Here is a 23,427-nt window from a genome sequence, read left to right on the forward strand (position 1 = left end):
TATGTCTACACTACCACCCTAGTTCGAACTAGGGTGGTTAACATAGTCAATCGAAGTTGCAAATGAAGCCCGGGATTTAAATATTCCAGGCTTCATTTGCATCTTGCCGGGTGCCGCCATTTTTAAATCCCCGGTAGTTCGGACTCCGTGCCCGCGGCTACACGCAGCACAGAATAAGTAGTTTGAATTAGGCTTTCTAATTCGAATTACCGTTACTCCTCGTGGAACGAGGTGTACTGTAGTTCGAATTAGCCTAATTCGAACTACCTACTCCGTGCCGCGTGTAGCTGCGGGCATGGAGTCCGAACTACCGGGGCTTTAAAAATGGCGGCACCCGGCAAGATGCAAACGAAGCCTGGAATATTTAAATCCCGGGCTTCATTTGCAACTTCGATTGACTATGTTAACCACCCTAGTTCGAACTAGGGTGGTAGTATAGACATACCCTAAGGAACTTCTTACATGCAAATTCTTATCCTGAACAACAGTTCTTATCTTAGGTAAAGAACTTCAAGTTAGAGTTGATCTTTACTCTGACCTGGGTCTATATCTTTTCAGTTCTTTGCCTGTCCCATGCTAAGAGGATTTTTAACAGTGATTTCAAAGGCCAGTTGAAGACAAAAGTTGATTGCTTCCAATTGCTTAAATAAACTTTTCCCCAGGATGGGAATTCTTTGTTCAGCACCTCCGATCTATCCCCAAGGAAAAATACCAGGCTCAAGATGGAGTCTAGTACCAAGTGGCTTGGACACATGTCTTTCTAAGACCAAACGCTGTTTGGGCTTACAGGACAAACATGACCATCCACAGCTCATTGGTTTGAGTACTGAGTCATTATGTTTCTGGAGCAGGGGTAATGGCTCTTATTAGCACATTTAGCACTGCAGACAGATTCACACTTTGTATTTATAACTTCACATATAAGAATGATACATGCACAAAAATAGGATATATACATTCAGCAGATTGTAACATTAAAAATGATATGTTACGTGATCTGTTTTTTATAAAGCATCTTTGAGTTATGCATATTCATAAGACAATGCTCATAAGGCATGGGGAGAAGCCTATGATCTTTAGTTTCTGGTTGAAGAGCTTGCACTTGATGTTGTTTTTAGATGTTGTGGAGCAGTCATGGGGTAAGAGGGAAGGTCCTCTCATGGATTGGTAACTGGTTAAAAGACAGGAAACATCCACTCAATGTGCAGTGGCAGTCAAAAAAGCAAACAATGTTGGGAAACATTTAAAAAGGGATAGAGAAATAAGACAGAGAATAATTTATTACCTCTGTATAAATCCACGGTACGCCCACATCTTGAAAAATGCCTGCAGATATGATCGCTTCATCTCAAAAAAGATATCTTGTCATTGGAAAAGTTTCAGAAAAGGGCAACAAAATTATAAAGGATATGGAACAGCTGTGATCTGAGGAGAGATTAATAAGACTGGAAATTTCCATCTTAGAAAAGAGGACAATAAGGGGGAATATGATAGAGGTCTATAAAAACATGGCTGGTATAAAGAAAGTTAAATAATGGAGAGTTATTTACTCCTTCCCATAACACAAGACTAGGGGTTACCAGATTAAATTATTAGATAGTAGCTTTAAAACAAACAAAAGGAAGTATTTCTTCATGCAATGCATAGTCAACCCGTGGAACTCCTTGTCAGAGGATGTTGTGAATGCCAGGTCTTTAACAAGATTCAAAAAAGAGATAGATACATTCATGGAGGGTACGCTTATCCCTGGCTATTAGCCAGGATGGACAGGAATGGTGTCCCTAGCCTCTGTCTGTTAGGGGTTGGGAATGGGCAACAGGGGATGGATCACTTGATGATTACCTGTTCTATTCATTCTTATTGGGTATCTGGCATTGGCCACTGTCGGCAGACAGGATACTGGGCTAGGTGGACCTTTCATCTGACCCAGTATGGCTGTTCTTATGGAAGGAGCAAGGTGGCAGCAGACCATTCTTATGTGCTGGTTGTAGAGTGTACTAGCTTCTGCCCCTTTATCAACAGCTCAAGACCTAAAATTGTGGGGGTGAGAGGTGGTCAGTCAGAAGAGAAGAAGAAAGGTTGTCCGAGGGTCCTTTTTCTCAGCCTACTGAGTGGTGCAACAAAGTAGGTGTCTTTAGATTAGCCTATTAGAGATATTTAGTTCTCCTGCTGATCTATCACCCTCTGCTTTCCCTCTCTCTGCAGGTTATTTCCAGGACTTGTTGAATAAGTCAGAGAAGGCCCTTTATGATACTTTTCCTGGTATGTATGGAGAGCTGTACAATCAGAACATCAAGCTCTTCAAGGACTTGTACAGCGAGCTGAGACGCTATTACCGGGGGTCCAACATCAACCTAGAAGAGGCCCTCAATGAGTTCTGGACACGCCTGCTGGAGCGCCTCTTCAAGCTGATGAATCCACAGTACCACATCACAGACGAGTACCTGGACTGCCTGGGGAAACACTCCGAGCAGCACAAGCCCTTTGGAGAAGTCCCGAGGGACCTGAAGTTGAAAGCGACCAGAGCCTTCATCGCAGTGCGCTCCTATGTCCAGGGTCTTAGCGTGGGCAGTGAGGTCATCAAAAAGGTCTCTCAGGTAGGTCATGAGATCAATCTCCTCTGTATCCACCTTCCTCTCCCTCGCATTTCTAGGACCCTATTTCTTGCTGAGAAGCATTGGTTTGTTACACTGTTCTTCTTAAACTTTCATCATGAGGCCGGCAGGACTGTTGGTAATGACCATCTCTCGCTTGTATAAACAAGTGCCTGCTAGTGAATTGGGGGCTGTATGAACACGGACAGAGAAGGTGAATGGAGGTGCAATTCACCACAAATGTAACTTCGCATCCATTTAACCTATATGGCATGATGCCCAGGAAGCTTTAGTCATCTAGATTCTATAGTCGTTTAGTTGCTTGTATATATTCCCACGACTTTTCTAGCAAGGTTATTGCCATGCCTTTAAATCACATCATATTACAGTATAAGGGGGGGAGGCAGGCAAAATATGGCCCATGGGTAGGTCCAGCCACCACGCGGCCAGATCTAGCCTACAGGAGCCTCCACCAGGCTCCCTGCCACCCCTCCCTCTCTCTGCACGCAAAGCATCTCCCTGAACACTGCAAGCCCGAGAGAGGTTTTGCCCCCACCCCCAGCAAAATTTTGCAGCTCCCTTTGGCCAGTTTTTACTCAATGGGAGCTGCCTGGCAGTGCACTAAGTACCCTCCCCCTCCGGGCTTCCAGCATTCAGAGTCAGCCACACATGACCCCTGAAACCAGAGGAACCAGCTGGGCTGCTGTCTAGCAGCTGCCCAAGTAAGTTTCTCCTGTCCGGAGCCTGCCTCTGGCACTCCAGCACCTCCCTTCCCCCAATGCTCTGCCCCACCTCTCCCATGTAACCCAAACACTCTGCACCCCTGCTTCTGCACCCATAATGCCTCCTAGACCTTGCAACCCCAATCCTCTAGTCACAACTCAGAACCCTGCACCCCCTCCTACACTCCTGCCCCAAGTCACAACCCCCTCCCAGACCCTGAACCCCCTCCTATACCTCAGTGCTCTGCTCCAACTCACAACCCCCTCCTGCACCCAAACTCTCTCCCAGATCCCACATCCCCTCCATGCCAAGTTCCTTTCTGCACCTAACCTCCATCCCAAACTCCGCCCCTCCTCATAAAACTCCTCATCCCATGATGTCAGGCATGGAAAACTGACTTGGAAAGAACGTGCTGGGAATGCATGCAAGAGGTGCATTTCAGTGGCGGACGCTTGTTTGTTGCTATGGGAGTATTTACTTATACAGTGTGTGTTTACAGAGGAGGTGAGCCTATAAAGTTCATTGGTGTCTTTGGGGATGAAGTGTGCTCTCTATACATATAAATTAATGCTATTGAATGTGATGTTTTCATAAGATAAAATCATATGCATCCTCTGGTACAAGAGGAGCCTTCCAGAGGAGGAGGAAAGCTATCACACACAGACAAGGGAGTCAGGCTTTTTGCAGAGGAAATGTGATGTACTCGTTCTGTGGTCTACTGATTAAAAACTAGAAAATCGATTTTATAAAATTACTTGCATACTTCATGTGAAGATGGCAATTGGCAGGGGTAAGGATTGGGGTGTGACTAAACTACGAATGAAAAAATTGAAATACCAATTAATTTTCTAGAAAGAAAATGCTTGGTAGAGGGCAGTTTTATTTGATATAGTGAGTCCAGACTTAGAGCTCAGAGAGACATGTTAATGCATTACTAGTGACAAATGCTTTCATTTATGTGGTACTATAAAACTATTCCACTACACAAAAGCTGTTGCACATATTACTACGGTCATATTTTTGTGCTTCTTACAACAGATAAAAGAGGAAAAAGATATACATCATTAAAAGAGACCAAAGTAAAATATTTGAAACTATATTTGAACTGCTGAGTGTTTCAGATTTATGCATCTGAAACTAACTTTAACCCTGGGTAGGTGGGTTGAGGGGGGTAAGGTGAGTAGCTGACACGTTTTCTTTTTTCCTTTTCCTTCTCTGTAGTTTTCACATTCTCTTTTCCTGCATAAATGCAGTCATAGCAGTTCATAAATAGTTTCATTTTCAGCCCCAGTAGCTTTTGAAATGAAATACCATTTTGTGTTATATTGACGTTTATCGATTTTTCTTCAAGCGCTTGCTTATGCGCATTCCAATAGGTGTATGTGCACACCATATACGTGACCACCAGGTTTTTCACCTAGCCGTACCAGTCATGTCGGCTGTGGAGTCCCTCGGAGTGACACCTTTATGGCAACGTATGTAGGGCCATGCCGACCTTCCACCCATCTAGTTACTTCTTACCACCAATGACTGTCATTGAAGTGTTCGATCTCTTGCTTCACAAGACATCCCTAGCTGTTCCAGTTGTACATAGTTCAATGTCATAGTAGTTTAGCGTATACTTAGCCTTTAGTACTGATAGGTTTCCTGTGAGGGCTCAACCTCTTTCTCTTGTTCTCAGTTCTCTTAGTGGCTGGCGAGTGGCTGCTTGTTCCTCTTGTGCGGTGCTGGAGTTTGCGACTTATTGCAGCCAAGAACATCAGCAAGTATCCCAGTGTGGTGGGTCCCTCTTCAGAACACCACAAGGAGGGTACAGATGTCCCAGCATCGTCCACCCCAGCCCCAAAGGCAGGGCTGCCAAGTCCATTATCAATGGACTCTCTTGTTCACGGGAGAGATCTAGACCTTCCCTCTATGCATGACACTTATGTAGCGGCTCGGTACTTAATTGCCATGAGGGCTCACCCTCCCGTGGCCTATCCTGAGCACTGACCCAGTCTGCTGCGGCATGTCCGAATTGGCACTGACCATGGCGCAATAAGCGGTGCCATCCTTGGCACTATTGTGAGTCCTCCCCCAGCCTTCGCAGATCATGTCCTGCATCAGGACCTACTATGACCTGGCCAAGGTCCCAGCTCTGGCACTGACAGCTCACTCCACCAGAGCACAGGCATCCTCAGCAGCGTTCCTCACGCAAATCCCCATTCAGGACACTTGCAGGACTGTGACATGGTTGTCTGTTCACACCTTCGCATTACACTTTGCCCTCAGCCAACAGGCAGGGGATGACATGGCGTTTGGCAGAGCAATTCTTCAGGCAGCAGCTCAGTGACTTCTGATCCCTCCTCCCGGTAAACTGCTTGGGAGTCACCTGTTGGAATGCACATTTGAGTAAGAAAAAACGGTTACTTGCCTCTCGTAGCTGTTCTTTCGAGATGTACTGCTCGGCCACTGCACTGCTTATGCTCACGCTCACGCCCCCTGCCCCTCACGCTCAGCATCCCGGCCAGCGCATGCTAACGGCCAGCCACTCAGTGCACGTGCCCTGCGCCTGCAGCGAGAGGCGTGTGGTGGTAGCGGTGGCAGCAGTGGCGGCAGCTCCAGGACCCGGGTTAGAGTGGGGTGGGGGGTGCCTGGCTCTGGGGAAGGAGAGGGAGGGGGATTAGGTTAGAGCGGGGGGGGGGGGATTGGGTTAGAGCAGGGGTGGGCTGGCTCTGGGGGAGAGGAGCGGATGGGGATTGGGCTAGAGTGGGGGGGGCGGAGAGTAGGAATCCCAGTACTGCATGCCAGCTCCAACTTCTCAGGAAGCACACAGCTGTCATGGGGAGCAGAGGAAGAGCGCGCGCTTCCTCAGAAGTTGGAGCTGGCATGCAGCCCCAGGATTCCTACACACACACCCCCTGCACAGGCAGCCAGCGGTGGGGAGGAAGTCCCCAGCCCAGCGACAGACCCGGTGTTTCAGGAAGCGCGCCAGCTATTTCTGGGAGGAGAAGGGAGGGGAAGACCAGCCCACGCGCTTCCTTAGACTTGGGATCTCCAGGTACCAGCCGAGCTGTCCCTGTCTCCTCCCCGTGGCCAAACCCCCCACCACCAGCACCCTGCCACCGCCCCAGCACCTTGCCCCAGCACTCTGTCCCCTGCCCCCACCAGCACAGTTGGGGCCAAATTAGTGAGACTTGGGGGGGTTGTTTTTTGCATCTCACCCTTTTCTGAGGGTCAGTGACCTCTGACTCAAATCAGGTTCCCCGCCCCTCTCATATATAAAGACAACGCTGAAACCTTTTGAGTTTGACATAATATTTTATTTAAAAATGAAGCCTCGCCAACAAGGCCCCAATTGGGGCCAAGCCCCCATCTAGCCACAGCATCATAACACTCCTGCAACCCCCCAGACTCCAAACCTGAGCCTATGATACACTGGCACCCCCTGTCCTGAGCCTCTCTCATCCCCAAACTCCTGCAGCCCCACATCCTCAGTCTTCTGCCACAACACTCCTGCACCACCATACACTGCAAATCTGAGTCCTGAGCCCCTCATACTCCCAGCCTCCCTGCCCTGAGCCCCTCATGCACCCCAACCCTCCACCTGACCCCAACACTCTCCAGCCTGGAGCCCCCTCCCTGAGGCAGCATCCCCTTCTCTACTTCATCCTGCACCCAAATTCCCTCCCAGAGCTTACACCTCTCACCCCTTCCCCTTTTTTTGTGATGCTATGCCCCTGGGACCTGTTTTCCTCCGGCGCGGCCTTCCCCTCCCCTCCCCTCAAAACACACACACACACACACACACACACACACACACACACACAACACACACCATGCTCTGCCCCCGGGTACTTGGCTCTTCTCTCTATCGGCCCCCCTGCCTTAGATTGTTTGGTTCCACTGCCATGTTTCTGTGTTCTGTAAATCATTTCAGCAGTACTTGGGCAAACACGGTGCAGATAAACTGTGTGAAGAATAACCATCTAGATGGAACGAATCTGATGAGCTGATAAACAAATGAAAAGTAGCACTGCCTTCCCTCTCCATTCCTTCTCCAGATCCAGATTCCTTCTGCCTGCGTGATTTATCCTTCAAAACAAAACTCATCAAACCCACTGTTATTAAAATATGATGGAATAAACACCATGCACATAAATCTTATGAAACTGGTCCGGTTTGCTGAGCAGCTCAGAAACCTCAGCAAACCCAGCTCCAGTGTTCAGTTTGTAATTAAATCCACCAATTGGCAGGTTTCGTCTCTTTCTTCAGGAACTTTCATCAGCAGGGGCTGGATTCGTCCACCAAACCACTAGATACGGCGCACAACTGTCCTGCACCCCAGCAGGAGCTTCGGGTAGGCTTCCTGGCTGCCATGCCCCTGCACACCACTCAAAGCAGCTGACTGGAGGGGGAGGAGGACATGTGCGTCTCTGCAAGCCGTGCACCCCTTGAGTGGGAAGGGGCCGTGTTGGGCTGCTGGTCAGGAGCCGCCTAAGGCCAGAGCCTGTATCTGGCATTCTACCCCTTCCCTCCCACCAACTTTCTGCCCCAGGTCACAATCCAGACCCTCTACAAACCCTGATCCTGCACCCATACCCCCTCCTTGAACCTATACCCCTGTCCTCTGGTTCAGGTCACAATCCAAACTCCTGTACCCCTTCCCCAGGTCACAGTCCCCTACTAGACCCTGCACCATCTCATACACCCCTCCTCCAGGTCAGAATTTTCTTCTGCACCCATACCCTCCTCCCAGACCCTTCACCACTCCAGTGCCCCCTCCTTCACCCAAACTGCCTCTCAGACCTCACACCCCCTCATACATCCCAGTTCCCTTCCCCAAGCTCCCGCTTCATCCAACCTCCTTCCCAAGACCCCGAACCTCCTCCATTAACATGGAAGAGTGCAGCACTTGACCACTTACCAAATTCTTGGAGGCCCCCCCCCATCTCTGGTCTACATAGTTCTAGTGATGCCACTGAATGGAACAGGCGGATGGAGACTGCACTGCTGAGGTGTAAGTTTTGCTTCAAATGTGCCTTGGTAGTCAGTGGTCATGTACACAACGCAGAGCCTGTTTTGCCACCACCTTTCCCAGATGTTCAGTGACTCTAAAATGCAGTCACTGAGATTTTGGTAGTGGTTTGCACTCTCTTTGCGCAGGAGTAAATGGCTGCATAAGAGATAAAATACTGGAGAATCTGGCCCATAAAACTGCATGTTCATCAATTCTTTTTGCCAGAGCATAGCTGTGGGTTTTTTTAATAACTGGCTCACGGGTGCAAGTTTAACTTGAAAACCACTTGATTTTTCACTTTATTTCCAATTCTAAGTGATCTGTTGGATTCCGCTATTAAACAAATGGAAAGAACAGTCCAGGTTATTGGCCTTTAGAGTATCTTATTTAATTGGAACAAACATTTCAACCAACATTTTGATTTGACAAATGTTTTGTGTTGCTTTGTTTTTATGATTATAAGGATTTTACTAGGAATAAAGGTTGAGACAAAAGCTTTTTCAGTCAGGGACTTTCTTTACGAATAAGTTTTGAACTGAAATGTCATGCCTGGTCTCAAAAACAGGGGTGGATGTTTTGCTCAGTGTCTACAGAAAACCCACTGAACTGGTTTGAGGTAGACAAGTATAAACTAGACTTTTTTGTACTTTTAAGAAATTGTTTTGACTTATTTTGCACTCAGACAACAAAAGCTGCTGATTTTTGTTCAATAGTGGCTAGTCCTTACTGCATCATTGTTTAAGTTTGAAAAATAATTTTTAAAGAGCTGTGGCATAATAAGGGACAATATGTGTATTGTAAGTGTGCGTGGCGCATAATTTTCCTCAGTCAGGAGAACATCGAATGAGGTGATCAGTAGCAGTACGATGAATAGTATTATTTGTATGCATTCTGTGAGCTGCATACAAATTCTGTGAGCTCACCTTGCAACCTGCTGCACACAAGTGGACTTGGCGCCACCTGAAATGTGTTGCAGGATTGAGCCCTAAGAATGGGACTGCACTGTGCCCTTCTCCTTGATGTTCTCATTTTGCCTTTGTATCCTTCACCCTCCTTATAACTGTTACAAGGCCTTCCCAAAATGCAATGCAAACAAGGCTGGAGAAAGTGTAGTGCTTTTTGGATTGGACATGCTGAGGAGCTTCATAATGGGGAGGATTGAGAGACGCTCGGATTGCACGACAGGCAGGATTCTGTCATTTCTAGTGACTGCTGCCTGCTCACTTTCCAAAGATACATGTCTTCCCTTGCCACCAGCTGCCAGACAGCCACATCAGCCCGTTCCTGTGTTGTTTGTGTCCCAGCAGGCTCTGTGTGCAGCCCTCTAGCTGTCATTGAAAGGTACATGGGCAGGCTCAACTGGGATGCCAGAGGAAGAGAAGTTGCCTGTTTGGAGCAGGAACCGCACGTGCCAGGGGAAATAGCAAGTCTGGGAACCTGACAGAAAAGGGCATATTCATAACCAGCATTTCTCCTTACAGTCACTGTAAATCACGCTTGTCTTTAAGGAATAGTCAGAGAGAAATGCTTCAAAATGTGATTTGGAGCTTTTCATTCCTGGGTATTGGTACAAACATTGGTACTACCACCTTCTTAGTGATAGAAAACTACCAACTCTTCGGGGAAACGAGTCTGGAGGCCTCAGTCCATTGGCTAGTGGACCAGGTGTGCATGCAACATGGATATGCTTCTTAGCAGCATCAGCAGATAGATGGCACGCTTAAGAGAAGTGAAGACTGCAGTCCTGTTTCCAAGCTAATGCGTTCTGATGTGCAGTGTGGAGAAGCTTTACACTCCAGCTTTATATTCAGTCTATGGACAGAGAATTTGATTCTGCATGACTGTCAGCTAAGCACCCTGCAGACACCCTTCCTCCTTTATAGGGCTTGTGCAATATGAGAACCTTACCTCCCACTTACCATTATTAAGGCGTTACAAGTATTTGAAATCTGGGTGGTAGGCAGGAATTGCCTCTCTGTGTATGAATATACGATATATACTTCTGTGTCAGCTCTTAGCGCAAACAATGTTTGTTCAGTTAGAAACATTATGCGCAAGATTGAGCCATTGTTTCATTGTGTATCTGAAATAGTAGATACCGTAATGATCAATAAATAATCCTTCCAGGGACATCTCTAGCTGGTGATGCATTCTTTCAGGAGCATGCCAGTACACGTGAGTAGAAATATCTCACTGCTAGCTAAAATTCTTTTCTTTCATGATGGGGTTGGCACCTGTCCCAAAATAGCATTTGCTGTGACTCAGAGAGAGCTTTATTCGAACAGGTGAAAATCATTGGCAGAGGCTGCCAGTTGCCACTCGGAGACACACTTGTTCCTCGTGCTTGCCATTCCTGGCCTGATGATGCAGGGGAATGGGGAAATAAATTAAAAACAAATCACAGTATAGAAAAATGTAGATAATTTGGGCTGCATCTACACTGCGGCGCTATTTCGGGATACCTCCAGTATCCCAAAATAAGTATCACGTGTCTTAACAGCGCGCCCATTATTTTGAAATAGAACGGGCTCACTATTCCAACATCTCTGTAAACTTCATCCCAGAAGGGGCAAGGGACATTTTGGAATAGCGGGTCATTTCAAAATTTGGCACTGTGTAGACAACGCCAAATTACGAAAAATGCTATTCTGAAATTGACTCAAAATAAGCTGCGTAGGTCAAATTGCGTAGCTTATTTCGAGCTCCGGGTGCAGTGTAGACACACCTTTTGGGAAAAAGAAGTGAAATTAGGATGTCAGATTTAAACAAGTAAAAGATAAACAGTCATATGGAAAAATGTAGAAGCTAACAGCAGAGATACACAATGTGAGGAACAGGAATATCCCAGTGAGAGGCGATGTTTGTTATTTGTGTTTTGGGAGTGCCTGGGAACTTCAGATAAAGATCAGAGACCTCTAGGCTGGGAGCTTTGCAGAAAGATAATTGAGAAGACAGTCTTTCCCTCAGAGGGCTCGCAGTCTGCATGTCGGACACGGTGCAGCATGCCTATGGATGAAGCAGGATTGGGGTGTAGTGTAGGAGTCCTGAGTTGAGTTTTTGAGGGATTTTTGCATGCTGCCAAAGAGTGAACAATAAGAGAGATTCTTTTCACCAAGTTCACCATTGGTCATCTCCCCACAAATCTGAGTTTCCCTTTAAAGACCATAAAGGAAAGCTCACCTCAGTAGCTCTCATCAATAACTCATCTTGCTTGCATGTTGCCTGTAACCATAAAAGTTAGCAATAAAGGTAACTTCACTGAGCATTGGGTGGCATTGTTGTTTTTACGGTATAACAGCCAAGAAAAGTCTTTTTTTTTTTGCATTGCCTGTTCTTCTCTTTTGCTGTCAGTCATTATAACCTCACTTTTGAGCAAGGTAGAAATCTCATCATTTCTTCTTTGCACTGATAGCAATTAGAGGTCAGGCCCCCATTATGCTAGGTCACGGGTGGGCAATAATTTTTGACGGGGGGGGCCACGCCAAGATTTTGGAAAGTGGTCGAGGGCCATACTCTTCCATGATATTAATGGCGGAGGTGCAGGGTCTGGGATGGAGCTTCAGTGCTTGGGGTAAGGGATTGGGGTGCAGAAGGGAGAATGGAATCTGGGAGGGAACTGGGTGCAGGTTTTTGGGATGTGATCTAGAGTAGGAGGGGATTGTGATCTTGGGCGGGAGATTGGGGTGCCAGATCTGGGAAGGATGTGGAGTAGCAGGACGGGAGTGGGAGGCAGAGGGTTGGGGAAGGGAGGGACTGGGGTGCCAGAGGCAGGTTCTGGCCAGGAGACTTACCAGCCAGCAGCCAAACTGGCTTGCTTGCCTGCCTGCAGAGCTAACGGCTTGCAACGCTTAAAATGTTTCTGCCTGTTCGGTCATGTGCTTGAATGAGTGAGCAGGAGGGCTGTGCTTCGTAGCTGCCTGTTATTCAAACAGGCAGCTCCCATTGGCCAGTTTCTGTCTAGAAACTGGTCAGTGGGATTATACTGGGGGGAAAGCTGCATCTGAATCTTCCCCCTTCCCCTCCGACCTCATAAAGAGAGAGCACCCCACAGCCGTGTTTCTGAGCAGCCTGCGGAGCAAGCAGAGTAGCCTGCATGGGGTTCCCCACTACCTCCGCAGGCCAGATTCAGTGGTGTGGCGGGCCAGATGCAGCCCGGGGGCCGTATTTTGCCCAGGCCTGTGGTAGGTGTTGTATGGACATTTTCACTGTAATTGTGCAGTTTCTCTTATTACACTGCAGTGAAACACTGTTTAAGAAATAAACCCTCGCCACCAGTTTACATCTGCAAACTCAGAGTGTTTGTGTACCCTCTCCCAGTGCGTCAGCTTCCTCAAATGAGCCAGCTGTTTCCTGGAGCTGTGCTGGCAAAACCAAATGTGATGGCTGGCTGGATGACTCGCTCACTGACCAGACTGCTGTGCAGCTGCTTGCTGCTTTAAATAACTTATTTTTAGCAGCTTCTGTAGCCATAAAGGCACATCTGTGATTATGTTCAAAATTATCTGTTACCGCTCAAGTCAGAGATCTTGTAGTTGTCATGGATGGTTCTCTGAAATCTTTGGCTCACTTCACAGCAGTGGCCAAAAAGACTTAAAGGTGTATTAGGAATTATTAGAAAAAGATAAAAAACAGGAAATTTTAGAATTCCATTATGTAAATCCATGAGATGCCCAGACCTTGAATACTGTGCTCCATTCTGGTCACCCCGTCTCAAAAAAGAGACATAGTGGGACTAGAAAAGGTTCAGAGAAGGGCAACAAAGCTGGTCATGAATATGGAACAGCTTGCATAGAGGGAGAAACTATAAAGATTAGAGTTCTTAAACTTAGAAAAGAGTTGGCTAAGTGTGGACCTGGCAGGGGTTTATCAAGTCATGAATGATGTGAAAAAAATTGAGAGAAGTCTTATTTGTGCTTTCCCACAACACAAAAATCAGGGGTCATCTGATGAAATGAATAGGCAGCTGGTTTAATACAAACAAGAGGAAGTACTTGTACACAATCCACAATTAACCTGTGGAACTCACTGCCAGGAGATGTTGTGAAGGCAAAAAGTGGCTTTAAAAACATGAATTCAAAAAAAGAACTAGATAAGTTCATGGAAGATATACCCATCAATGGCTATTAGTCAGAACAGTCAGGGAGGCAATAGGGATGTGAAAGGTTAACCCATGACCAGTTAACCAGTGAGCATCACCCTTAATGGGAGATGTTTACCAGTTCTGATTAACCATTAAGTGGTGGGGCCTGGAGCAGCAGTTGTCCGGAGCAGCACCTGTCCACAGCGGGCCCACGTGCCCCATAGGCTGCTCCTGTCATCTGTGGCAGGGGGGTCACTCCAGCCTGACCTCGGCAGGTGGGAGGGGCTGATCCAGCCCACTGGGGCTGTAGTGCCCACCTGTCCCTGCCTGTGCCCCCTTTAATCAGTTAACTAGTTAACCAATTAAATGGGATTTTACATCCCTAAGAGTCAAACCCATTCTCAGAGCAGCCCCAACCCTCTGATTGCTGGAAGGGGAAGCCAAGTGTGGCTCACTCTACCTGCCCTGGTTCTGAATGCTCTCCTGGTGCTCTGATATTGGCCACTCTCACACAGAGGACAATGGGCTACATGGACCATCAGTCTGATCCCATCTGTCTGTTCTTATGATTGTAAGACTCGAGTACAGGCTGTACCGCTGTTCTGTCCCAAGGCAGCATATTACGTAAAGTTTCCAGCACAATTAGAGGCCTTTTGTAATCTCGAACATCAAGAACCCTCACTCCTCTTTTTACAATCTGGTGTTTCACTTTCAAGAACAACTGAAGTGAAATTTTTCAAAAGCATTTGGGCAGTTACCGTCTCTGTGTAACGTGGCAGCGAGCGCCGTTCCATTTCTCTGTGGCCTCTCGTTTATCCCAGCACACAGCACACTGGCTGCTCTGATGCATTTATCTGTTGATAGTTAAAGACAGGGCATGAACAGTTTGTATGTCCCGGGGAATTATTAGCTCTCAAGGATCTGAACCACCTCTCTATGACGTCATCTCTATTCCAGGCTCTTGAAGATGGCCCTCGGGGGTCTGGGTTCTTAGGATGGGCAGGGGAGGGGGAAGTGACTGGTGAGATATACAAGGTGCTTGATTTCTTGTCAGCAACAGGAACATTGTGCAAAAAGTAAATGCCAAATGTTATTATTTCATATTCCATGACTTCTCTGTGCTATGGAAACTCTGTGCCCTGTAAGGCTACGTCTACACTGGCCCCTTTTCCGGAAGGGGCATGTAAATTTCACCAGTCTTCGTAGGGAAATCCGCGGGGGATTTAAATATCCCCCACGGCATTTAAATAAAAATGTCCGCCGCTTTTTTCCGGCTTTTAAAAAAGCCGGAAAAGAGCGTCTACACTGGCCCCGATCCTCCGGAAAAAGTGCCCTTTTCCGGAGGATCGGGGCCAGTGTAGACGCTCTTTTCCGGCTTTTTTAAAAGCCAGAAAAAAGCGGCGGACATTTTTATTTAAATGCCGCGGGAGATATTTAAATCCCCCGCGGATTTCCCTACGACGACTGGTGAAATTTACATGCCCCTTCCGGAAAAGGGGCCAGTGTAGACGTAGCCTAAGTGTTTGACAAAGCTAAACCAAGACTGCATTGCAAGGCAATAATACGTCTGCCACGCTACACAGGATTATCCTTAGAGAATGGATGGTGGCAGCAGGCCAACCACGTTGGAAAAGGGCTAGCTGCTTTATCCCCACACTTTGGAAATGAGCTGCAGGATTCTACTGGTGCTTTGCCAACCACTTCCCAACATGGGTGTTGTTCTCTTGCCACACGCGTGCCAGGAATTTGCTCTGCTCTAGCGTTTGTATTTGATTTAACAAATTCAAACAGGATTGGTTGAGGTGGGCTTACATTCCACATACCTCGCACCATTTTTATTCCACCTCAACATCAACATCAACCTCAACCTGGACCAGTTCACACAAGAACCACTTCCTTGACACTACAGTACAATTACACGACGGCCACATTTCCACCACCTTATACCGGAAACCTACTGTTACACTTACCTTCATGCCTCTAGCTTCCATCCCAGACACATTTCTCAGGCCCTAAGATACAACCGGATTTGCTCCAGTCCCACAGACAGATACAAACACCTACAGGATCTCTATCAGGCATTCTTAAAACTTAAATACCCACCTGAGGAAGTGAAAAAACAGATTGACAGAGCCAGATGAGTTCACAGACATCAGCTTTTTCGAGATAGGCTCTACAGAGAAAACAACAGAACACCACTAGTCATCACAGCCTGCAACTTAAACCCCTCCAATGCATTATCAACCATCTACAATCTATCCTTGAAAATGACCCCTCACTCTCACAGGCCACGGGGGACGGGCCAGTCATAGAATCCCAGGGCTGGAAGAGACCTCAGGAGGTCATCCAATCCAGCCTCCTTCCCAAGGCAGGACCAATCCCAACTAAATCAACCCAGCCAGGCCTTTGTCAAGCTGGGACTTAAAAACCTCTAGGAGGGAGATTCCACCCCCTCCCTAGGTAACCCATCCCAGTGCTTCCCTACCCTCCTAGTGAAATAGTTTTTCCTAATATCCAGTCTAGACCTCCCTCACTGTAACTTGAGACCATTGCTCCTTGTTCTGCCATCCGACACTACTGAGAACAGCCTCTCTCCAGCCTCTTTGGAACCTCCCTTCAGGAAGTTGAAGGCTGCTATCAAATCCCCCCCTCACTCTTCTCTTCTGCAGACTAAACAAACCCAAATCCCTCAGTCTCTCCTCATAGGTCATGCGCTCCAGCCCCCTAATCATTTTGGTTGCCCTCCACTGGACCTTCTCAAATGCATCCACATCCTTTCTGTAGTGGGGGGCCCAGAACTGGACACAATCCTCTAGATGTGGCCTCACCAGAGCCGAATAAAGGGGGATAATCACTTCACTGGATCTGCTGGCAATGCTCTTCCTAATGCACCTTAATATGCCATTAGCCTTCTTGGCTACAAAGGCACACTGTTGACTCATATCCAGCTTCTCACCCTGTAATCCCCAGGTCCTTTTCTGCAGAACTGCTACTTAGCCAGTTGTTCCCCAGCCTGTAACAACGCTTGGGATTCTTCTGTCCCAGGTGCAGGACTCTACACTTGTCCTTGTTGAACCTCTTTAGAGTTCTTTTGGCCCAATCTTCTAATCTGTCTAGGTCACTCTGGACCCTATCCCTGCCCTCCAGCATATCTACCTCTTCCCCTAGTTTAGTGTAATCTGCAAACTTGTTGAGGGTGAAATCCATCCAAAGTGGGCTGTGCCTACAAAAGCTCATGATACTATCTTCATTTTTGTTAGTCTCTCAGGGTATGTCTACACTACCCTCCTAGTTCGAACTAGGAGGGTAATGTAGGCATACCGCACTTGCAAATGAAGCCCGGGATTTGAATTTCCCGGGCTTCATTTGCATAAGAGGGGAGCCGCCATTTTTAAAACCCCGCTGGTTCGAACCCCGTGCAGCGCGGCTACACGGGGCTCGAACTAGGTAGTTCGGACTAGGCTTACTAATCCGAACTACTGGTACACCTCGGTAGTTCAGAATAGGAAGCCTAGTCCGAACTACCTAGTTCGAGCCCCGTGTAGCCGCGCTGCACGGGGTTCGAACCAGCGGGGTTTTAAAAATGGCGGCTCCCCGCTTATGCAAATGAAGCCCGGGCAATTCAAATCCCGGGCTTCATTTGCAAGTGCGGTATGCCTACATTACCCCGCTAGTTCGAACTAGCGGGGTAGTGTAGACATACCCTAAGGTGCTAGAGGACTATTCATTGTTTTTTAAGGGTTTTTTTTTTTTCATTTTTATTCCGTTTTTCTCGTGTCTCTTTTTCACATATTAGAAACATAGGACTGGAAGGGACCTTGCAAGATCATCTAGTCTAGTTCCCCTGTCCCTGTGGCAAGACTAAATATTATCTAGACTATTCCTGACAGATGTTTGTCTAATCTGCTCTCAGTGATGGAGATTGCACAACCTCCGTAGGCAATGTATTCCTGTGCTTAACCACTCTGACCATTAAGAAGCTTTTCCTAATTTTCATCCTAAACCTCCGTTGCTGCATTTTAAGCCCATTGCTTCTTGGTTTATCCTCAGAAATTAAGAAGAATATTTTTTCTTTATACTGCTAGTAACAACCTTTTATATACTTGAAAATTGTTATGTCCTCTCTGTTTTCTCTTTTCCAGACTAAACAAACCCAGTTTTTTCAATCTTACCTCATAAGTCATGTTTTCTAGAGCTTTGACCATTTCTATTGCTCTTCTCTGGACTTTCTCCAATTTGTCCACATCTTTCCTGAAGTGTGGTGCCCAGAACTGGTCACAATACTCCAATGGAGGCCTAATTGGTGCAGAGTAGAGTGGAAAAATTATTTTCATGACTTGCTTATAACATTCCTATTAATGCATCCCAGAATGATGTTCACTACTTATTGCAACCACGTTACACTATTGACTCATATTTAGCTTGTGGTCCACCATGACCTTTAGATCCCTTTCCCCAATACTCCTTGCTAGGCAGACATTTTCCATTTCATGTAAGCAACTGACTCTTCCTTCCTAAATGGAGTATTTTGCATTTGTCCTTGCTGAATTTAATCCTGTTCACTTCAGACCATTTCTCCAGTGGATCCAGACAATTTAATTCTATGTTCCCAAAGCACTTTCAGCCCTGCCCAACTTGGTATCATCCACAAACTTTATAAGTTTACTCTCTAGCCATTATCATTCATTAAGATATTGAACAGAACCAAAGTCAGAACTGATCGCTGTACCCATTCATTCTGTCCTTTCAGCATGACTGTGAACCACTGGTAGCTACTCTCTGGAAAATTACATATGGTAATGAGTGAGCCATTCCCAATCCCTATTCAGAACCATTCTGATCGTCTCACGTTTATTTGTGTCAAATTTGTATACTATTAGCCTTTCAGAGTATGGTTGATGTGGTTAGGGCCTATGATGGTGTCACTAGAGTAGATGTGTGGACAGAGTTGGCAGTGGTGTTTGTTGCAGGAAGAGGGTTCCTGGGTTAATGTGTCTGTTGTGGGATGTGTGGTTGGTGGTGAGTATGTGTTTTAGGTTGGGGACTGTCTGTAAGTGAGGACTGGCCTGCCTCCCAAGGTCTGGGAGAGCAAGATCATCATCTAGGATAGGTTGTCAATCCTTGATGGTGTGTTGGAGAGGTGTTAGCTGGGGGCATTCTGGTGCTTTCTTTGTTGGGTCTGTCCTGAGTATCCTGGTCCACACGACTGCCTGCAGCTCCCATTGGCCAGGAACAGGGATCCACAGCCCTGAGTGAGCAGCCATACCTGTGAATGCACAGGTAAATAAAGCATCTGGAGGGCCGCTAGGGCTAATGTTGGTGAACAGTATGGGGCCTGCTGGCCATTTATTACCCGCCCCTCTTCTAGATGTTTTCAAATGGATTGCTTAAATTACCTGCTCCATCATCTTTCCAAGTACAGAAGTTAAGTTGACTGGTCTGTTATTCCCTTGGTTGTCCTTATTTCCCTTTTTATAGATTTACCCTTTTCCAGGCTTCTGGAATCTTTCCCATGTTCCATATCTTTTCGAAGATAATCGCTAAGGGGTCAGATATCTCCTTAATCAGCAACTTGAGCTTTCTAGGATGCATTTTATGAGGCCTTGGTGACTTGACATTTAACTTCTCTAATTAATTTTTAACTTGTTCTTTTCCTATTGTATCATCTGATCCTACCTCATTTTTCACTAGAACCCACTATATTAGATGTCCAGTATATTCTTTTTATAGTAAATACCAAAGGACAAGAAACTGACACTTTTTTAAAAGGGACAATGCTGTACACAGCAGTGGCACTTGATAAAGAATACAAATATTGCAGACAAACATGAATGTGTGTCTCACACCTTGGTAGGAAATTGAGTCTCTTTTTCAGAAGATCTGAAATTGCACATCTGGATCTGACTGCATCAGATTCATAGGCCATCACAGAGAAATGCAAATGTTACATCGCTAAGTAGGAAGAGATGGAATCAACAGAGCTATGCTCTTAAACGTGAAAAGGTAGAAGAAGCTGACTGGCTGTAGTGATAAGGAGATGGAGCTGGTAGTGTCCTGGGGTTAGGAAATTTGGTTCAGATTGAAACTCATTAAGGACCTTTTCAAAGCGATGATCTTCGGTCCTGAGTAACTGTTGTTTTTGGGAGCTGAACTTGTGATTCATTCTGCTCTATTTTAATGGTGCTCAAAATAAAACCTAGTTGCTTTGTGACACTGAACAGTCTGTGCTCTTCTCCTGAGCCAACATGAGTCTTCACACTACAGCGCGATACACCTAATAATAATTCACCCTTTTTAACTTTTACTGGGTGCCTTTGGGTTTGGTTTTGTTTTGTTTAAGTTCTGGTGCAAGGAATAATCTTGACAGCAGTAGATACCAAAGTCTTGTCTCTGTCCACAAAACAGGTATTGCGTGGGCTGCGGAAGTGCAGGTTTCCTAAAATACTGATGAAAGTCAATGGCATGATTGCCTGGAACATTGCTGAGGTGTTCTGCTTAGTTTCTGGTCTTCAGAAGGGGTGCGTCTAGACTGGCAAGATTTTGTGCAAAAGCATCTGCTTTTGCGCAAAACCTTGCCAGCTGTCTACACTGGCCGCTTGAATTTGCGCAAGAACACTGACTTTGTAATGTACAAAATCAGTGCTTCTTGTGCAAATACTTTCCCACTCCCACTCGGGGAAAAAGCCCTCTTGTGCAAGAATATTTGCTCAAGAGGGCCAGTGTAGACAGGGAAGAATTGTTTTGTGCAAAAAAGCCCCGATGGCTAAAATGGCGATTGGGGCTTTCTTGCACAAAATCGCGTCTAGACTGGCCACAGATGCTTTTGCACAAAAGCACTTTTTGCGCAAAAGCATCTGTGCCAATCTAGATGCGCTTTTGCGGAAATACTTTTAACTGAAAAACTTTTCCATTACAAGTATTTCCGCAAGCTCATGCCAGTCTAGACGTAGCCAAGATGTTTTGAAAACACAGTTCATGCCTTTTCAGCCTCTTTCCTGAAGTGCTGAATAATTCTTACAGCTCATTCGCAATTACCACCTGTTTGTGTGAAGAAGATGCAAAACAATGATTCAAATGACTACACAGAGCAGCCGCATCATCGTTAAAAGAATCCTGTTTGTGTAACGCTGGTGGCTGCTGCTTCTAGAGTTTTCATGGGAAAGGGTGGAAGCTTTAGCTCATTTGACGCACACCAAGAGGCTAATTACTGAATGGCAGGCCCGGCGTAGACACGTACAAAGGGACAGTTGACAACGTGCCTTTATGAGCTGGCCACGTATTCACCGTGTGAGCTTGGACTTGTCACTTTTCCGCTTCATTTTCAGAGGAGGAGAATACCCACCGTTCCTGCTCAGTTTCATGGGCAGTTGGGTGCTCGTTCTCCTTGGGCAGAGAGAAGTAGCCTGACATTCAGTAAAAGCTCTACACTGATACACAGCCCCTTTTGGGGTACTTTGAGATCCTGACCTGAAGCGTGCTCGGTAAATACTAAATGGTGCTATAATAATGAAGCTGCCACAGTGGTCACTGCCATGTTTCAGAATCCCCAAACAAGCAGCTGGACACCTGCCTGGTGGAAGGATGAAATGTCTTTGCTCTCCCCTAGTTTATAGTAGAAGGTGTCAAGGAAGTGAGACTGTCTCACTTGTAGCAAAGTCCACACTTCAGCAGCTCTCCCCAGAGACTGGTTTTGCAGTTGCTGTTCCTGGCCCTAAGAGCTTTGTTCTGGCTGTACAGTTCAGACACATGGAGTGTGGGTAATCAGAGTGGGTCTTTCTGAATGCCAGCCTGTGTTCTTCACCATATCCTGACTCACCAATTTGGGCTCACTGACTGAAAAGCTCACCTCTTTTCTCCGAAACATTATCCCTATATGTGCTTTCCATGACTCCACACCCCCCCTCTCTCACACAGACACCCACCTTAATGCGGTGTCACCACTTGTACCAGCTGCTGTAGCACAGAGCTGAGTAGAGATGGACTCTGCGTCAGTAAGAGGTACTCTATGTTGCGCAGATGTGCCAGTCTCCTTGTATACAGAAGCCAACTGACCTTTGCGTTGGTGCACCTTGATCTCTTCTATTCTCTGACCGTGACACACAGTATTTAACTCTTGCAATGCCTGTAACATTTCAGTCAGATTTGGCTGTTGGCTTGGTGTGAAGATTGTCCTCAGAGTGGTCTGTGATATACAGACTCTCAAATTAGATGAGCTGATGGTCCCTTCTGGCCTTAACAACAACTTTGCCAGATCTCAGATGTCCTCTTGACAAAAAGGTGTTACTTTAAAGTGGGGTGGGGGGCTTTTAGTAGAGGGGTTGCTGATGCTCAGACACCAGCCCCTTATTTGGACTTGATGGCCTTCTAGAAAATAAAAGACCCAAATCTCTCCAAAATATTGTGCCACACAGGAGTAACGGCAAAACCTCACGTTCCAATGCAGATTCCCAGGTACAGATACCAACAGACTTCTCTAACCCTCTCTAAAATATGATCACATTAGTAATCTAGAATACAAGCATGCATATGATTTAGAAAGCATGCCTCAAAGCCCCTAGCTCCCCATCTTGCAAAACAGGGCTTTGTTTTCAAATCTAGGCATTAATCCAGCAGTTGCAGTTAGGCTGTGCTGGTGCTGGGGAACTGGCCTTTCATAGGTATGTAGCTCTTCGTGGAAAAAGTGGAAAATGTGGAGGGTAAAGGAAAATTCAAGTAGCATATAACTTAAAAATATTATTTACAATTGCTACATGTATACATGTTTTATATTCATGCCACTCTCATGGAGATAAGGGCAGCAGAACAATTAGTTATGGATGTCTCCGTGTGTGTGTGTTTCTGCACTTTAGATCCATGTTACTCCTCTGAGGACAGGGCTGGTAAAGTAACCTGAGAGTTGTAGGTATCTGGCACATACGCAATGAGGCTGGTCTTGCTGCAAGAATGTGATAAAGCTTTTAGAATGCTAGTCATGGTGCTGCATAGATCAAATCTCTCCCTTTTCACCCTCTTTCATCGTCCCTTTGGAGGGGAAAAATGCTGACGGAAGACTCGGAGGGGTAGCCATGTTAGTCTGTCTGCAAAAACAACAACAAGACCTGTGGCACCTTAGACACCAATAGTTTCTTCCCCCTCCGCTGCTCCTTTCTTCTCCCCTCTGCTGCCCTTTTCTTCCTCTCACTCATATTGAACTCAGTAGAGATAGGAGAGTGAACCCGTCACAGCCATCAGACATGGCCACTCATTGAATTGTGGATTCTTGCTCCCATGCGGGTGTCTCCGGAGAATCAAGTTCCTCTCCTCAGACACCGTTTCGGTGAGATATTAAAAGCCAGCTCTACTTCTGCTCCGCATTTCTTCCCCACTTTGGGCCTGATCCTGCTCCCCTTGAAATCATTGGGAAAACTCAAGGGTCGTTCAGAGGGAGCAGGTTTGAGGCCTTGCCATGAAGAGACTACTTTCCACTCTGCCTCAGGGACAGGATGAGACGCCAGAGAGAAAAAGCAGCGCAGTGCTCCTCACTGCTTCAGGTAGCAAAGCGATGCTGGCCTGGCCCCGTCTATGTAAATTAGTGCTGTCAATCCGCGGAGGAGGATGTTTGCTATGGAGTTTAGCAGCTGTCAATAGTGTAACTTGATTGGGTCTCAAGGAGACTGTGGATCATACGTACAGTGAAGTGAGGTAAGGGTGGAGGAAGTCAGGAGTCCATTCAAAATAGCAAAATACGGACCTTTTAAAGTCAGGTCCCATGAAAAGTGTGTTTTATCTCAGCAGCGGTCCAGTAGGAGCAGCCATATGAAATAGTGAAGGGCCAGAAGGCATCTGCCTGTGGAAGCTTGCTCTGGCCAGAAGTCACTGGAGCTACTATGTACCAGTTCAAAATCTGGCTCTGTACCTATAGCCCAGCTGACATCTGCCATCAGTCAAATGAATTGTCCTCACAAGATGCTGCTCTGGTAGTTTGATCACAGATGTCAGCCACACCGGACTGATGTTACCTTGTATATTTATCAGCTGGCCTCATGAGCCAG

The 23,427-nt window shown here is 46.5% G+C and overlaps 1 protein-coding gene and 1 long non-coding RNA gene across 3 annotated transcripts in view; one reads left to right on the top strand and one right to left on the bottom strand.

The window, feature by feature from the left end:
• GPC1 (glypican 1) overlaps positions 1-23,427 on the top strand; it is a 336,700-nt gene that overhangs the window by 261,349 nt on the left and 51,924 nt on the right. The window contains exon 3 of the mRNA XM_075937488.2: positions 2,206-2,597. Coding sequence (XP_075793603.1) covers positions 2,206-2,597 — 392 coding nt within the window. The remainder of the gene's footprint in view (positions 1-2,205; positions 2,598-23,427) is intronic.
• LOC112546139 (uncharacterized) lies at positions 5,550-21,444 on the bottom strand. 2 transcript variants are annotated; one of them, XR_012906194.2, is made up of 5 exons: positions 21,319-21,444; positions 17,569-17,692; positions 15,500-15,569; positions 14,155-14,250; positions 5,550-5,688 (listed from the first exon to the last, which is right to left on the bottom strand). It is a non-coding gene; the product is annotated as an uncharacterized LOC112546139 (long non-coding RNA). The 2 variants fall into 2 exon arrangements; XR_012906195.2 differs by lacking the exon at positions 5,550-5,688 and adding an exon at positions 11,159-11,391.

Source organism: Pelodiscus sinensis, chromosome 10 (assembly GCF_052426305.1).
Source record: "Pelodiscus sinensis isolate ZL-2025 chromosome 10, ASM5242630v1, whole genome shotgun sequence".
Lineage (NCBI taxonomy): Eukaryota > Metazoa > Chordata > Testudines > Trionychidae > Pelodiscus > Pelodiscus sinensis.